Consider the following 18997-nt stretch of genomic DNA (forward strand, 5'->3'; position numbering starts at 1 on the left):
CATTTTATTTTATTTTATTTTATTTTTTAAATGTTTATTTTTGAGGGGGTGGGAAAGGGCAGAGAGAGACACACACAGAGTCCGAAGCAGGCTCCAGGCTCTGAGCTGTCAGCACAGAGCCAACGTGGGGCTCAAACCACAAACCGCGAGATCGTGACCTGAGCTGAAGTCAGACACTTAACCGACTAAGCCATCCAAGCACTTCCTACCCCATTTAAAAATGTCATAGGCTACACTCTGTTTTTTTTGGCTTCCATAGGTAACATTTTTAAGACTAGACAAGTTCTGCTTCAGTGATAATTTTGCCAAATCACACTTTTATTTTGAATAATGCTTTTTAATTTTTAAACATGAATTTCACTTCAATTATCCCAGTTTCTGTTTTTTTTTTAGAAATATTTAACATTTTTCAAAATATATATTTAATTTCAAATATATATCCATCCTGAATTGAGAAACTTTTAGGGATTTGTCCTCAGGAAAATGAGAAATGGGCTCAGTGATGTTTCTGCAAGGATGCTCATTGTAACGATATGCATAACAGCATAACACTGGGCACAAACTAAACATACAACAAATAAAGTGTTGGTTCAGTAAATTATGGTGCCAACAATCATTCGCTGAACTGCTTGGCAGCCATTAAATTCATGTTGCAAGAGAATAATACTTAGTGATGTAGGAAACTGTTTTATAATATCTTAAAACACAAATTTCAAAACAGGAGAAATATGCTCTTAGTTATTTAATGAAAGTATGAGCATGGAATAAAATTCTATACCAAAATATGAATAGTGGTTGTCTCTGCATGATAGGATTATGAGCATTGTTTTTCTTGAAGGAACTGTAGATTGCTTTTATATTTAAGAAAAACTTTTTTGAGTTCTGTGCCATGTTGCTGATCACTTTTAGAGCCTCATCTTGCATTTTAGGTATTAAATACTTTGTCCTCTTTCTTTCTTTTTCTTACATGTATACTGTAGTTTTCCATGTTAGGGCGTATAACCTCATCTCTACCTAGAATCACGTATACAGAGAAGGTACAGAATCACTGTGTTATTGGTAACACTTTGGTAGCTTTGTCTTCTTAGATTATGATACTTCTGAGCCCAATGCTTATTTGGCCGTGATGATTGCACATAACTTCTTCCAATCTCAGTCACTCTGTCCAAGAACTGGGTCTGTATGACAGAAATAAGAAGTTCTTCTGCAAAGGCTAGTACAGTTTACGTGTATTTTCTTACTAAATGTATTAGTTTGCTAGGGCTCCCAAAAACAATGCCACAGACTGGATGGCTTATACAACAAATTTGTTTTTTACAGTTTTAGGTCTAGAAGTCTGAGAGGAAGGTGTTGCAGGTTTGGTTTCCTCTGAGGCCCCTCTCCTTGACTTGCAAGTAGCTGCCCTCTTGTTGCCTCTTCACACGGTTGGTCCTCTGTGCGCATGCTCCGTTTTCCCAGTCTCCTTTCCTCGTAAGGACAGTAGTCATACTGGATGAAGGCCTACCCTAATGACCCCATTTTGACTTAATCACCTATTTAAATAAGGCCGTTTCTCCAAATACGCTTTTATGCTGAGGTACCAGGGGTTAGGGCTTCAACATGTGAAATTTGGAGACACAGTTCAGTTGGTAACAATATATGTCAGATATGATAAGTTTAATGACAAAGTGGTGTTGATGAAGTAAACTGTAATTAACTGCTTATGAGCTGTTACAACATCCTAGAGAACTACAGCTGTAAATGAACTCCCCTTATATAGGGGAGAATATGGAAGATTGTGGACGCATTAGCAACAATTTTTTGTGTTTAATCACCCCTGGAAAAGTGTCTCAAACTCTGTGACCTGTTGACAATAAGGCCCATTTGTATATGTTTGTATATGAAGAATAGTATCTTTTGTAAGTATTAATGAAATATCAGCAATCAAATTAGATATTTCAGGGGCTGCCAAGTGAAGAGAGATTAGAATTAAAAGGGAGTGGAATTAAGGTTAGTGGGCAAAAGATATGAAACTATTGGCCCCCTGACATTTACAACTTTCTGTAGGTAGATCGTGCAGATCTGAAGGTGGGTTAGTTCTTTGTGACTGATGTTCTGAGTTTGTTGGGCCGGTATGGAGGAAATCTGTATATTGTTGAGTGTGGTTGTGGAGTTGACAGTTTGTTTCTCTCTTGAGATTCTTAAAGGTATGGTTTTGTTTTGTTGTCTTTAATAATCTACCTTACCTTTATATAACTAAAACAAAAATGATAAAAAATATTTATTAATACTTTAAAATGTAGATTACTCATCAAGAATATCATCACATTAAATATCCTGAGGAATGTATTCTGTTACTTCTTTTCCTTCTCCCTCTAGTGGGCAGAAACTATTTTGAAAATATAGCAGGGAAGGGTTTATTAGTGTTGAGTGGGAGCATCACAATACAGTGTCTCAGCTTTTAAAAACATTAATAAATGTTAATATTTCAGAATCATTGACTAAAATGTTTTATTCCTTCCTAGGCATAATAATGGATCTTTGAATGTTGAAGATGTTCTTACCAGCTTTGACAATACAGGAAATGTTTGTAAGTTGCATGTTCCCTTTGTGGAAATATTTTTAGTGTTTTAAAATGAATTTATAATTAGTGTTTTTCTCACTAATGTTTATTGTAATGATGTGTGTGCATATGTGTGTGTGTGTAATACAAACTTTTATTGTTTCCTGCTGCAAAATCAGCATCATGTAAGATGCACCTACTCAGTAGGATAAGGGTGTCTTTACACTTTGCAGTTGTGTGAGAGTGTGTGTGTGTGTGTGCGTACATGCATGTGTGTGTATAACAGAATGTAGGTCAAAAGGAATACTGGACTGTCTCTTTTTCTTGTTTCCATTTTGACCTTCTCAGTTAATCCAACAGATGGGCTGTCTCTTTCTTCTTTGCTATATTTTGGGTACTTTCGTTTCCACTTCCTGCTTTGCTTTTTCATTACAGAATAAAACCATTTGTCTTCCTTGCTGTGAATATAATGCCAGAAGGTTTCTGTTTTATGCAGTATTATAATATAGAACACGTTGCCTTTTCATCTAAGCTGATTGTCAGGATAAAGTTCTTCACTGAGAGAATTATCTAAATAATTATCATGTTGGGCTGCCTGGGTAGCTCAGTCAGTTAAGCGTCCGACTTTGGCTCAGGTTATGATCTCAGGGTTCGTGAGTTCAAGCCCTGCATCGGGCTCTGTGCCTACAGCGCAGAGCCTGGAGCCTGCTTCAGATTCTGCGTCTCTCTCTCTCTCTGCTCCTCCCCTGCACTCTGTCTCTCTCTGTCTCTCAAAAATAAATAAACGTTAAAAAAATTAAAAAAAAATAATTATCATGTCATATGATGAAAGAAATCAGCCAATAATATATTTTTATCACCATGTTAAACAACATATGATGAAGAGCTGCGTACTCCTTCATGTGTGTTGCCTAGGATATTTCTCTTCAGATAGTGAATTATTTGTGTAATATGACCTTTTCAAATGTAAACATTGTACTCAGATACTTTTTTCTCAAAGGAAATTTTGTTGCTGTAACTTTTCTCTGAACTAAACTAGTGAACTTTGCTAACAGTATTACTTTATCAGATGCGCTCTAATTTTACGTCTGCATAGAATTATGCCTGAGCAATACTCAGGCAATAATTTTGTTTTTATGCTCACCTATGGCAAGCTTTTCATGATATAGACAAATATTTATGTATTTTGTCACTAAGGAATCTAAAAGTATCCTAAAATTATCCAAAAATATTTAAATAATATGGGTTCCTTTTTCATAGATAGTGACAGGTTTGCCTTTTAGTTTCTACATGTTGGCACTTGCTGAATTCTTTCCCACTTAGGCATATCTCCATTTTATCGGGGGTTAGGACAAGGGATGCTAGTGGTGTTTGAGGAGACATTCTCCTTTTAATGTAAAATATCACTAAGTCAGGTTTATGCATATATAATTTAGGAACATGGGGGCGCCTGGGTGGCTCAGTCGGTTAAGCGTCCGACTTCGGCTCAGGTCACGATCTCACGGTATGTGAGTTCGAGCCCTGCATCAGGCTCTGGGCTGACTGCTCAGAGCCTGGAGCCTGTTTCAGATTCTGTGTCTCCCTCTCTCTGACCCTCCCCCATTCATGCTCTGTCTCTCTCTGTCTCAAAAATAAATAAACGTTAAAAAAAAAAATTAAAAAAAAAATAATTTAGGAACATGGTCCTAAAATGTTAAATGTGGAATTTTTTGATTCAGTAATGTAAAACTTAAGTATTGTTTCTAGTATGAAATAGGGCCACTAGCTGGCAGCATCATGTAAAATAAAAATATTTTCATAAAGGTCTACGTTATTATTTTATGCACGAATGCCTGTCCTGTCCTCCTCTGACATTTTTTTCTCATCAACTTACTCCACACCGCCTTCATCCACCCCCAGTTGTTGCATTGACAAATGGAGAAATTGCATGCAAAAGGTACTTTTTTACTGATGTTGTATTGTTTGGTGGAAAGGTTTGAGTCTTTGAATGAGACCCACCTACGTTTGAATCTTGGCTCTGAAATTCATCTTGAGCAATTTACATTATGTCAATTTATATGAGTTTATATTATCTCTTAGAACCGGATATAATACATAGAAAGTGTATAACACATATTCCTCATAGTTGACGTTCAGGAAATGGAAGCAATTTATTAATTATTACTTGTGATGAGTACCTCTAGAACATCTTTCCATCTTTTTCTAATAATGAAGAGAATATTAAGGGTTGTTCTCATGTTTTAAAGTAAACTATTTTGATTGAACTAACAAGGTAGGAAAAAAATACATCAAATTACCAAAATAGCAATTTATTAAAAAGTCTTGTCACAAATGTTGTGTTAAAAATGTGAATATATTGCCAAGGGATGGAAGTGGTGACAAAAATAAGACCTATTAAAACATGTTTAGTGTATTTTTATATTATCTTCCTATTTTAAAAGAAAAATCTGTACTGATATTTTACTTAATGATAAATTGGTAAAATCCTGTTATGGTAAAATGGATGTTGATTATATAATCTTTTATACAATCTTTGCCAAGGCTTAAAATGGTCAGTGACTGAAAAAGTGGTTTATCACTTGATGCCTCAAATGTTTGATTTTAACCTGATAGGGATATTAGGTTGAGTCTGTGACTAGAAAACCCAGCAGAGGGCGCCACAATCATAATTCTGTCTCACAGCACACTATAATTTGAATAAGTAACTTGAATAATAACCCTAAGTTTTCATCATGTAAACATATGAAGATGTAAGCTGAAGCATTTCCATTTGATTTATTTTTCATGTATTTAATATATTCAGCAATCCATCAATACAAAAAAAAAGATTTTCCTGAGTTATTTTTGAGTTAATTTTTTTGTCTTTTGTTTTCAATATCAGTTTAATTTTTGTACTTCTAGCTTTAAAAACAGGAATATTTTTGGTCTTGTTAATCTTGATAGAGATCAGAAGTTCTATATAAGAATATCTATTCCTAAATGACCGCCATGGTAGTAAATACATTGATGGTACACTGAAAGATATTTAAAATAAGGAAAAAAGTTTCTAATACTGTGAGAGAACCAATAGATGGAATTATTCATTTGTTTCAGGAATAGTCCAGGTTAACAGAACTTCCAAATAATAGAAAAAATGACTAACATATTTTAAAGGTATAAAAACCTGATATGTGTATATGTATAAAATGTATGTGTGTGTGTGTGTGTGTGTGTGTGTGTGTGTGTGTGTGTATACAAAATATATTCATGGCTTAATGGAACCATTAATCTCCATTTTAAGTTAATTTTTAAAACCAAGTAATGATTTTATTGTAAATTTTCAAAGATGACAGGATCAGTCTTCGTTCCTGAATTTGTTCTCTAATAAAAAAGATATGGAAATGTCTTTAATTTTGGAAAACAAATGAAATTTCTGGGTAGTTCCTTATTTCCTGAAAGATTAGAAAAAAAATTCTATTTACCTTTATTAGTTACAAGTGTTTCGTGTTTCTAAATGTGTGACCTGTGAAGTGTTTTATATTTTTGTGATATCCTCTCAGAGTTTGAATTCCTTTGAATGCTGTAGGAAAAAATTAAAAATGAATCTCACACAGTCATCTTGGCATAATGATTCACTGCCCCAGAGAATATATTTGCTATTGTGGAGAACACATTATTTTGAAAGTCAAGCTCCCTTTCTGCTTTCCTCTATTTTGGGATAGGTATGTGTATTTCATTCTTTGGGTCTACTACTTGAGGACCTATTTCCTTTTCAAGTATCAAAGCTGCCCTGTGGAGGGGTTATGTCTGCTATCGATTCCTCATGCCTGGAAAGAGATGCCATCATGCTACCTAGGGAAAAGTATAGGCTGGCATCCTTTACCTCAGGTGGGGTACTGGCTGCTTCTGTGTTTCATGTAACATGTCGCTTGAATACGTTGGGTAACAAGAGTACCCTGCCAAGCACTGGAGCAGATCACTTGCTTCTGTTTTCCCTGTGGGCAGAGTCTCCTTTCTAGCAAGTCCCTGACCTGTAATCAAAGAAGTCCCACTATGCCGTCTCTTCCAAACCCACTTCTCTTTCTCCAAAGTCATCTCTTTCCTCTACTAAAACTAATTTTTTAAGAATGTGATCCTCTCCAAGGCTTAATTGATTCAAATTTGGTTGTCATATTACATAATATAACTATTTGGTATTTGTAAAGTCTCATCAGTGCTTGGGGATATAATAGCTTCATTTTTTACTTTTTTAGCACATCATCCTTCATTTGGCAGCTTGAATAGATGAGGTAATAATACTTTTCATACAATTTATTGTGCATGATATATGCAATATAATATGTATAAGCTTTTAACGGATAGGAAATCAATAATAATATATCCCTACAGTAACCTTGTGTGGCTCAGGATCTTTGGCTAACACTGCAGCTTAAATTGGGAGAATGTATTGGTAAGACCCCTTCTACCATTCTTTGAAAATTTTTTTTTTCTCCTGGCTGGGCTACATGACATGGTGGTTGGTATACCATAGTCTCCCGGGGAAATTTGTAGACCCTCTGCCTTATATACTCTCACATTTGACGATAGTAATTTTTTCCCCCAGTGAATCTCAGGGCTGATCTGGATTTTTAATATACACAGCTATAGTCTCTTGCTTTTAGATCCTTCCTGGTGGTCTGATAGTGGGACCTGTTTTATTAGGTATCCAAAACGGATCTCTTTCAGTTTAGTAATAATTACTACCTGAGGAAATACTCTTACTAGAAAATGAAAATATTTGGGGTGCCTGGGTGGCTCAGTGGGTTAAGTCTCTGCCTCTCCTCCACTCATGCTCTGTCTCTCTCTTTCTCTGACCCTCCCCTGCTTGTGCTGTGTCTCTCTCAAAAATAAATAAACATTAAAAAAAAGAAAATATTTTGTATTTTAACTGCATTTGGGAAACCAAGAGAAGGTAACCATCTCTAAGGAAATATAGTCCTAATTTTTAGTTTTTTTTCATTCTTTTGTGTTACATAGTTAGGGTCTGTAATATTGGTGGAATTATCAAAGCTTCAGGAATATCAGCTTGGATTTAAAAATTTTTTCTTCATTCAAATAAAGGTATGTGTGTGCATTCACATGCACGTGTATGTATGTGTACAGGTGTATAATACCTATGTGTAGTTATATGTGTGTGTTTATATATGTGCGTGTGTATAGAATGTATACTTGGTAAGATAGTTTGCTTAAAAATAAGAAATTTGGGGGGCGCCTGGGTGGCTCAGTGGGTTAAGCATCCAACTCTTGGTTTTGGCTCAGGTTGCAAACTCATGGTTCATGGGTTCAAGCCCCACATCGGGCTCTGTGCTGATGGCACAGAGCCTGCTTGGGATTCTGTCTCCCTCTCTCTCTCTGCCTCTCCCCTGCTCGCCCTCTATCTCTCTCTCTCTCATAAATAAACATTAAAAATTTTTTGAGCTTTTATAGGTAATTGCTCTATTTTTAACTTAGTGGGTTCATGGAAGGATCATGGAATATGAAGTTCAGGTTGTAGTTCTGCCATTTACTAACTATGTGATCATAGGTGAGTTAACAAATCTGAGTTCCTTATTATGATTGGGTAAGGAACAATAGCTTCTAGTGTGGTGGACATAGTGTTAGGTAATGTGAAAGCACTATGTAAACTGTAAAGTATGTGTGTTCCTAACATGTGTGTGTTCGTTTTTATTGTTAGTATTCATATCATTTGTCTCATTTGTTAATCTTGAACCTTTGCAATATTTTAATATTGTAAAATAACACAAGTTAGGAAATATTTTTGGTGTGTGCCATCCTGTTTTCATATTTTGCATTATTTTGTTATGTGAAAACACAGTGCAAAGCTACATAATTAAAACAGTGAGTATCAGTGCAGAAATACACATATAAAGCTGTGTTTTAGAAAAGAGAGTTCAGAAAGATATAAATATATGCGATTTATCATACGATGAAGATGGAGCGTCAGTAAGAAAGGAAACGATGATTCTTCAATAAATGGTGTTGGGAACCATTGTTTAAAAATTTAGAAAAAAATATCAAAACTGAATCTCTCCTTTATGTTATGTACTGATACAAATTTAAGCTGGATTAAATATTTAATTAAAAATCCTAGCGCTCCACTTTGAGATATTTCAGATGAATAATTTAATAATAAAAAAAAGGACGGGCCTTCGAATAGTGACCCAAACCCCATGAATTTAAAGATGAATATATTGACTAAATCAAGATTTTAAAAGTAACTTTATTCAAAAAGCATCAAAAAAGTTGAAAGACAAATGACAAACTGGTATTATTTGTGACATATATGCAGACAAAGATGTATTTCCTTTATTGAGTGAAGAGCTCCCACAAAGCAATAGCAAAAACAGACTGCAGATCCATATGAAAAGGGGAGAACATAGCCAAAGATTAGGACAAGTTATTTCACACATACCCACAAAAACAAAAACAAAAACACCCCCAAAACCAATGCTCTATAAACACATCAAATAATTACTTTACCAGAAATGAAGTAATGAAACAATTAAAACAGTGAAATAAAATTTTTGTTTATCAAATTGGCAAAGATGAGAGGAGATAGGCAATAACCAGTGAATTATAGGGAAATGGGCCTTTTCAACTGCTATTGGTTGGAGGGTAAATGATTCTACTTTTAGAGGTGATCTGCCAATATCTTTTATAATTTTAAGTATCCGTATCATTTTGACTAATAATTGCTTTTCTAAAAACTGATGAAACCATTATGCAAGCCTGGAATGTAAGAGAGTTCATTGTAGCACAAAGAACAACTGGAAAAAGCATAAAACTTTAATTTTAGATGACTGGCTGATTATGGATAATCCATGGACATAAAATATTATGTAGCTGTTCAAGATTTTTAAATCATATTAGGTTAAAAAAATCACTTTAGGGAATATGATCTTCTGTAAAATACATAGATATCCATTAATTATGTGTGTATGTATGTATATGCATAGAACTATGTCGTAATGCCCCTCATGTTTTGTTGGGGCATTAGGGTTATGGTTGATTACTACTTTCTTCTTTATCCTTTCCAGTACTAATGGATTTTTTTATGACACATATTTATTAGTTTTATAACTGGAATAAACAATGTTCTTTTCATTTTGAAAAAGCGTAGATATTCTTTAACTTCCAAATTGAGTATTACTATTTTTGACAGAAAGCTGTGATAAAATCTTGAATTGCTAAGTACAGCACTGTGGGAAAAAAAGGAGCAATTCATTTTACCAGTGAAAAAAATATAAAATATTTTGTTTTAAAATTGCACTTTTCTCTAGGGAGCTCACAGCATGTTCCACATTAATTGTCTTCATCTCCCAATGGACTTAGGAGATGATAAATCAGAGATCAAATCATCCTCTCCCCGTATTAGGTTGGGGGGAGTACCAAAGAGGCTTAAGAGCTCAGGTGGTGGCAGAATATTGAGCTTGGGCATTGATAATTTTAAGTTTTGTTAAAAAATAAATTTTAAGTTTTAGTGCATTACATGGTTATTATGTGTGGGTAATGGTCAGGGGCCCCTAGACTGTGGTAGGCCCCGTGTCAGTGGGGAGCTGGTGATAGGCCACACTGACATTAGGTTTGGCTCCTAGCCCTTCTTGAGAATCACAGTGTTCATGTACTATGTAGTCTTTGTGGGAGAGAGGTTTTTTGTTTCTTGTTTTTTTTAATAATGTTTATTTTGAGAGAGCGAGAGCAAGCGCACATGCAAGCAGGAGAGGGACAGAGAGAGAATCCCATGCAGGGGATTCCCAAGCCCTGATGTAGGCCTTGATATCATGTCTGTAGATCATAACCTGAGCCGAAATTAAGAAGTCAGATGCTTAACTGACTGAGCCGCCCAGGTGCCCCTAAAAAAAATTTTTTTTTATTTGAAATAAAAAATTACAGAGTTGAAATGATTCTTAATAGTAGGTGCTGCTATCATGAGAAAAGAGTGAAATAAACCCTGTAATCCTTTCTAGACTCACCAATGTGTGTTATGCTTCGTGACCGCAGTAACACTGGAGCATAGTTCACATCATTGCCATAAACCTGCTAGTTTTTCAAACCTCCTTTAAGTAGTTGCAGGGATGTTCCTAATTTAAGTGCCTCCAAGTTTTAGCAGAAGAGACATATGCCAAACAAGTCTTTTTTTTCTTCCCTCCTCTGAGCAAATGCTGAGTAATACCACTTCTTTCTTCATCTTCTTTTAAATAGCTACCATTTTTTTTGCACCCCCCCCCCCCCCCCCGCCCCGGGATTTATCAGGAGCTTTGTGAATACTATTCCCATTTAGTTCTCTTTATGTGACAAGGGATGAGGAAACCGATACTCAGATAAAGATAACTTGCTTAAAAATTAATATTTATGAGGTTGTTACACAGGAATTTAGAGCTATTCTGTATTTCTTGAAGGTAGCATTTCTCCAAAGTGGCGAGGAATGAATTTTAAAAGTTCACGGTGGGAATTGGAACTAAAAGTGGTAACTTGGAGTGCTAGAAAATAACTTTGGCAAATGGAAAAGAATTCTGTCCAGTGGATTGTATCTCAGAGGAGACTGATTAAAGGTCACTGGAAATGGACTCTGTAGGGTTCCTGCAAGGTAGTTGACAATCTAATGGAGCGGGGATTTGGGGAGTGAGGATGGGGCAAGAGAATGCATTTTCTTTTAATAGTCTGAAACCTAATGTGGGTTTTGTTTTATGTCAGGGTTTTTTGTTTTTTGTTTTTTTTTTCTCCTTTTTGGGAAGTCCTGCTTTTTGCACAGTAATATAATAGTAGCAGTGATTTGTGTTTTTACATAGCCCTTTCTCTGAGGTACTCAAGTGTTTCTCAAGCTTAGGGCTCTAATGATATTTAAAAATTGCTTAACAGAAACAGAAGTCACACAGAAAGCTTGACAGAAAGGATATTCTTGTTTTTACCGAAGTTGTTTGGATTGTGGCCAGCCTTTCCACAGGGAATTATGGATATTTGGATACTTGTGTGGCCTGTGTATGTTGTATCCCTCGATGAATGCTTGATGTGGACAAAATATTTGGTGATTCAATGAATTTAGTGTCTGTATATATGTATCTCATTTTTCTTATGTTCTTCCCTTTCACCCTTCACCGCCCGCCCCCCGCCGCCTTTCCCTGCATCTATTTGTCTTTTATCCCGGGGAGGTGGGGATGGTCCATGGAAGGAATGAGGAAAAGTTTCAGATTGTTCTGTATATGGGCTGGAAAATATGGATATATTCTTTGTGTTGTAGATGCCCCCCATGCTCACAATCTGCCAACTCTTTTATGTTGGATCAGGTCTAGTCTTTGTTCCTGGTGGTAAATTCATGGTGTGTTTGAAGCTTTGGCCCATCCATGTTGTTGGAGGCCAGACTTCTGTGTCATGGCCATTTACCAGGGGTCCCTTAGTTTCTGACTGAAAGGTGTGGTGGAATCCAGAATCACAACTTAAATGAAGTATCATTTTTGATAGTGTGATAGTCAACGGGGGAAAAAAAAACCCAGTATTTTGATTAATCCTGGATTTTGTTTTCATTTTAATATTTGATAACCCCATCAGAGCTTCGTGGGGATTGGTTGGACTGTCATTACCTACAACTGAGAACTCCTCTGCTTGTGCCTGTCCCCTGATCCTTTTGAGGAGAAACGAGAACAACAAGAAGGGGAGATTGATTCACATTGCTCTGTTCGATCTTTCTCAAGTCCTACAGGTTTGCAGTTCCTGTGCTACGATTGAGCACTCAACTTTGTATCACACTGTATTAATTCTTTGTTAGTCTTTTTCTCCCCAAATAAAGTTTGACCCCCTAGATTGCAGGACCATGTCTTCTACTTCTGCCGCATTCATAAAACCATGTCCTCTCTGGTTAAGGATGGTAGTCCCAGTCTATGCAACAAAAGGATTTTCAGCTAACTTGAGTGCTTTACCTCTCTTGATTAAATGACACGAAGGCAACATGCGGTCTCTAGCAGTGTTTCTTTTTTTCCCCTCACCCATCCGTTGTCATTCCACACTGCCGCTGATTGTGTACCTCTTAAATACAAAACAAAACAAAAATCTTAGGAAACAATTCTAACTCTTCCTATCACAAGACAACTCTCGACTTCCTTTTTACCCCCTTTCCTTCTAATTCTCTGTTATAGTCTGAAGAAATAGCCTGGCAAGGCAGGATTTTCCTTGGACTGTGTGAGCCTGGGTAGGCAGAGGGGAGGAGACTGAAGCAGACTGGTTTCTGTTAGGTAGGGTGACTGTACAGCCTGGTTTGTCTGGCAGGGTCCCAGTTTATGCCTGTTGTTCTTAGCCTAATTATTTTTTTGGTAAAGTTTATTTTATTTATTTTGAGAGAGGCAGAGAGTACCTCAAGGGAAGGGCAGAGAGAGGGGGGAGAGAGAGAATCCCGAGCAGGCTCCGCACGGTCAGTGCAGAGCCCGACATGGGGCTCAAACTCATGAACTGCGAGATCATGACCTCAGCCGAAACCAAGAGTCAGACACTCACCTGACTGAGCCACCCAGGTACTCCTCTCAGCCTAATTATTAACACAGCTCTTTTCACTCCCAGAAGTGCGTTGGTTTGGATGATAAATTATTCGCCCATTTTTAGAAGACAGAGAAAGATTGGAAACTTACATTAATTACTAATGTCCAGTCATACTTCTTTATTCCACCATAGTGACTTGTACAAGGTCTGGCTCAAGTGGTATTCAAAAAGTATGCATTGAATCATTTGAATCCTTAGTCACATTCACATGAATTCATTCATTCTATGCAAGTGTATTTATATTTGATACACTATTATATCTAACACAGAAGTAAATCTGATACACTATTCTATCTAACACAGAGGTAAATCTGGGTCTCAATTTTAGAGGGCATATACTACAAGCCCCATAAACTCTAGAAATTGAATTCAGAACACATACCTGTTTTGATGAGCTGAAAAAATTAGCTAAATGAAAAAAATGAATTACTATCAAGATTTGACAATAGGAAAATTCACAGAGAGTTTTCTCTTAGAGAAACATAATGATCTAGAGGTCTGAGTCTGTGCTCCGTGGTAATGATTATCTGGAACTGAGCACATTCTCCATTTTGTACCCTCACCACTCCACCCATGTATGTGTGAATTCGCAACTTCTCTTATGTATTCTGTACCCGGAGAACTTTAAGCCATGTTTGTTTTTGTGTATTTTTCAGATTGTTTCGTTACCTACTTAAGAATCAGTTCTGATTAGTCAACTTGTTTGTCAAAGCTAATTAAATACTTGTAAAGTCTTTTGGGATAAGTCTTTTTAAAAAATTATCTGAGTATAGTTGACACACAGTGTTACATTAGTTTCAGGTGCACAATAGCGATTCCACAAGTTTATACATTTGGCTGTACTCACCGCAAGTGTAGCTACCATCTGTCACCATACAACCCTATTAAGTATCATTGACTATATTCCTTATGCTGTGCCTTTTATTCCTGTGATGGACATAATAAGCCTTTTTGAATTCAACAGGTTAATCATTCATCTCTGGGAAATATTTTTTGCCCATACTATCTAAGAATGACAACTCTTATACAAATACTTCTGTTGTTCTATTTAGTAAAGGCGATATTGTTTAAAATTTCTTTCAACATCCAGTCTCTTTAAGAAAACACATTTTTGAAGCTTACTTATTTGAGTTAAAATTGTAAAATATATTAAAAAATGAAATTGAAAACTCACATAGAGCTACGGGAGAAATTTCAAATATTTGTGAATGTATGTTGTGTGTGTGTACATGAATGTGTGTTTATGTGTATATGTAAAATACATAGTTAACTTTATCTTCACTTGCCTTTTCTTGTTTATAGATTGGAAAAGAAAGAGCAATCTCAGCAAGTGTTTGTATTAAGGGCCTATTATGTGCTCTCCTGCATTTTCACTTCTCAAATGGTTTCTCAACTTTGAACTACTACAAAGGAATAAAACATTCTTCTCCACATGTTGAAGAAACTACTGTGTATTAAAATATGGATAAATATCTCAGTGTCTGATGCATCCAGGTCCTTGGATGATCTGTGAATAATGTCTTAAATCTCACCAGCAGACATCTTTTTAAAAATAATTTAAAAGAGCTACATTGCTTCATCAGTGAAGGATTGAGCCTGATAGCAGTTTTTAGAATATCGGCGAGAATATGGCTTGACTTACTCTAACTACATTAAATCTAACGGTGTGAACATATTGTCTCAGGACACAAGATATTTGTCTATTTTTAAAGCTTCGTATATTCTCAGTTAAAGTTATTCATATGTAGACCATCAACTTCATGTTTATGAAGTCTTTTTTGATGCCTTCTGACCTGCTGTCCTCTCTGGGCCTGCTACAGACCTTTCATCCTGAACGCTCCCTTCACGATTATCCTGGGGATTGTCTTCACCTCTTTTTTGTTGGATCTCATTTCCCAAATCCCATGGCTTCCTCTTTGTTTACTCCGATCATTTTGAAGATTATAAACTCTATTTATAATAGAAAGTAAAGGAGAAAGAAAAGGAAGTAATTTTTGAGAACTTGGGATACTTTGGTTGGATATGACTATTTGAAATAGTTCCTTTTTCACAGTTTTACAGCTACAGTATGTTGTAGTTTCAAGTGTTGCATTTTAAAAGTTTAATATTATTCTAAAATTCTTTATCTTTTTAAGAAATCTGTTCTCTCTCAAATTTGACAGAATCTTCTTTATTCAGTGTTCTAAAAACCTTGGTGTGGCTCTGTTTTTAAACATCGTGTTGAACATTTGACAGACATTTTCAATTTAGAAAGTCATGGTTTTTCGGCTCCAGGAAATTTTCTTGAATTATTTCTTCTTTTAAAAAAAAATGTGTATTTTTGAGAGAGAGAAAGAGAGTGTGTGTGCACACACGCACAAGTTGGGGAGAGGCAGAGACAGAAGGAGAGAGAGAGAATCCCAAGCAAGCTCCATGCTGTCAGCACAGAGTGCGATGCGGGGCTCAAACTCACGAGCTGTGAGATCATGACCTGAGCCAAAATCAAGAGTTGGATGCTTAACCAACTGAGTCACTCAGGCACCCCTTGAATTATTTCTTTAATGATTTCCTTCCTTTTGTTTTCACTGATGTTTTTCCAGACCTTCCATTTCCTGGACAGGTTCTCAAAATTATCTTTTCATCTTCTGTCGTGTGTGTATATATACGTGTTTTAATGCTTTTTTTATTTTTGAGAGAGATGGAGAGACAGAGTACGAGTGGGGGAGGGGCAGAGAGAGAGGGAGACACAGAACCCGAAGCAGGCTCCAGGCTCCGAGCTGTCAGCACAGAGCCCGACGCGGGGCTCGAACCCACGAACTGCGAGATCATGATGACCTCAGCCAAAGTCAGATGCTAAACTGACTGAGCCACCCAGGCACCCCTTCTGTTTGCGTATTTTTGTCTTTTTTCTTTACTCTCAGGGATATTTCTATAACTGTATCTTTCAACCTTTCTGTTAAATTTTTCATTTCTAATTTTTATACTTTGTAATGACCTTTTTCTTCTTAGTCCTCCCCCTTCCCCCATTGCATTCTTTTCATATTTCTTGATTGCTTCTCTTAGTTTCTCAGTTTTTAAAATATATTATTGGAAGTTCTTTTTTTTTTTTTTTTCCTCTTTTAATTGTCTCTGTTTCCTTCAAGTTACTTTTTCCATTTGTTTTCTTTGGCCTCTGTCTTTTATAATAGAGGCCATCATCAAATATCTGGTGATCTTTAAGAGTTGTACTACACAACTAATTGGGTACTACTGTGATGCCATAGCTTGTTGGTTTTTTTTTTTTTTTAAGAATTTATTTTTAAGTAATCTCTATACCCTACGTGGGGTTTGAACCCACAACCCCAAGATCAAGAGTTGCACACTCTGTTGACTGAGCCAGCCAGGTGCCCTCCTCCTTGTTTGTTGGTTATGGGTTTAACTATGGGATGATCTGGCTGGGCCGTTTCTTAGGGAACTCCGGATGTCTGTATGTTTAGGTGTTTTCTTTTGAGCTGATCTGTTTCCCAGAGAACGCTCTTTTGAGTCTGCTGCCTTGGAGAGTGTGTGTACCTTAGCAGCTAACATGTTAGGAGTTGGGTGGGAAGAAGAGTCTCAACATTCAGTTACTCAGTCTCCCTTTAAAAAATATTTTACCTTACCCACCCCCCCCCATACCCTCCCTCTACTGTGCTAATGCCCTACAGTCCAGAGACTCTCACATTTATACTCTAGATAAGATTTCAAGGTCTAACTGTCTTGTGAATACATTTCCGACAGATCCTGTATTTCACTTATTCTTCCCTCCATTCACAGAATGGCTTTTCTCCCTGCGATTAAGGATTCGGCTTTTTGCTGTCAACTTCGTGTGCCTTTATGAACCCTTGTTTTATTTTCAAATCTACTTATTTTGTAGGTGGGGTATCAGGAAGCGTGTGGAAGCTAATATGTAGATTCACTCTGATATCTTTAGCCACCATTTTTAACACATATACATATAAACACATGCCTACATACATCAATCTCACATAAATGCTGTAACAGCTTAACAATAACAATAAAATTTTTAAAACTTCGTATCAGTAGGCCACATATGGTTCTTGTCAAATCTGCACTAGAAATATATTTCCAGCTTAAATGCATTGAGATGAATCACCAAGCTTTGCATAATCTTTGTAGAGATTGTTTTCTCTTTTATTTCTGAATTACTCTTCAGCCTTCAAGATTCAACTCCTATGTCGCTCACTTCCTCTGTAAATCCTTTCCTGACTCTCCTTAGCTATAGTTCAGTGGTCTTTCTTGTGTTTACCCGCAGACTTAAATGAAAAAATACACCATTAAAATATATGACATTGTATCCTAATTGTGTCTAAATCACTCACTAGATTGTAAACTCCTAGAAAGCAGGACTGATGTTTTATGTTTTGTTCTGTATGTACAGTGCCTGGCATATAGTGAACAACCAGTAAATGCTTTGGGGGGTGGTTCAGTCGGTTGAGCATCCAACTCTTGATTTCGGCTCAGGTCATGATCTCAGGGTTTGTGAGTTTGAGCTCCAGGGCAGAGCCACCTTGGGCTTCTCTCTCTCTCTCTCTCTCTCTCTCTCTCTCTCTCTCTCCCCTTTATTCTGTCTCTCTCTCTCAAAATAAATAAATAAGCTTAAAAAAATCTTTAAAAAATAAAATGCTGTGTGGATTAGGGAATTTAATATTTTAAAAAAAGAGAAACCACACTTTAAATAAATTAGGATATGATTATTGTATAAAATGTTCACTGTACAAAATAATTTACTTTGGGGTTGCTTTAAATAGCCCTTGTCTTTGGTGCATTTGAAATTTCATTACATGTTTTGTTTTGTTTTTTTGAGGAACACATTTTGGTGTAGTATTCCTTTTGCATATATGTGTACATATGCATACATTCTATATTGTTCTTCCTTAGTAGGGATGTTACTATATTTGAAGAGAAATAAATGTTATTTTGTTACACATTAGTGATATTTTTCCCTCCAAATTCCCTTTGCTGGCTGAGCGCTAAGTGGCTATTCTCCTAGCTTTCTGATGAGTAGTGCAATAGATTTTAAGCAGCTAGTTCTAAAATACATTCAAAAGCATGTCCTATTCCTCATGAATTGCTCTTTCTTTGCTTAAATTTCCCATTCGGACCACCAGCAATCCCTTAAGTACTTTCCCCACCAGCTAATGCTAGCTTTTAAAAATCTACTTAATGTTACTCCTTTCTTTCTCTTTGTTGCCTCTGTCACTTAATATACCTCTATGCCTGCCTGATATTTTCCTTTTCAAGGTCTTTGTATGCTTTTAGGATGATCTTTCCTAGTCTCTTTTTCTACTGTCTTAGATGCTTTGATTCTGCTGTTTCTCCATGGCGAAGAGCTTAGTAGAGGGAGGAAGTGACTATTATGGGTGACTTTTTTTTTAAGTTGTTATGTACAGTACTAAAGAAGATACAAACACTGGTGGTTACTATGTAACTACTGTTCCAAAAGGGATTTTAATAAACTTTCAGAGCCATTTGTGGAGACAAAAAAAAAATTTTTTTTTAATGTTTATTTTTGAGAGAGCGCGTGAGTGGGGAGGGACAGAGTGAGAGGGAAACAGAGGATCCGAAGTGGGTTCCGTGCTGACAACAGACAGCCTGATGCTGGGCTGGAGCTTACAAACCATGAGACCATGACCTGAGTCAAAGTTGGACGCTTAACTGACTGAGCCACCTAAGCACCCTGAGACAAAACTTAAAAAATTTTTTTAAAAACATTTTAATTATTTTTGAAGGAGAGAGAGAGAGAGCATGAGTAGGGAAGAGCAGAGGGAGAGAGAGGGACACAGAATTCAAAGGAGGCTCCAGGCTCTGAGCTGTCAGCACAGAGCCCGATGCAGGGCTCGAACTCACAAACTGCGAGACCATGACCTGGGCCGAAGTCGGACGCCCAACCGA

General features: G+C 36.5%; 1 protein-coding gene across 3 annotated transcripts in view; it reads left to right on the forward strand.

The window, feature by feature from the left end:
* Positions 1–18997, forward strand: part of CAMKMT (calmodulin-lysine N-methyltransferase) — a 403961-nt gene that overhangs the window by 21624 nt on the left and 363340 nt on the right. For all 3 annotated transcript variants that reach the window (XM_042981308.1, XM_007097849.3, XM_007097852.3), the window contains exon 3: positions 2505–2569. In XM_042981308.1, coding sequence (XP_042837242.1) covers positions 2505–2569 — 65 coding nt within the window. The remainder of the gene's footprint in view (positions 1–2504; positions 2570–18997) is intronic.

The sequence above is a fragment of the Panthera tigris genome, chromosome A3 (genome assembly GCF_018350195.1).
Source record: "Panthera tigris isolate Pti1 chromosome A3, P.tigris_Pti1_mat1.1, whole genome shotgun sequence".
Classification (NCBI taxonomy): Eukaryota; Metazoa; Chordata; class Mammalia; order Carnivora; family Felidae; genus Panthera; species Panthera tigris.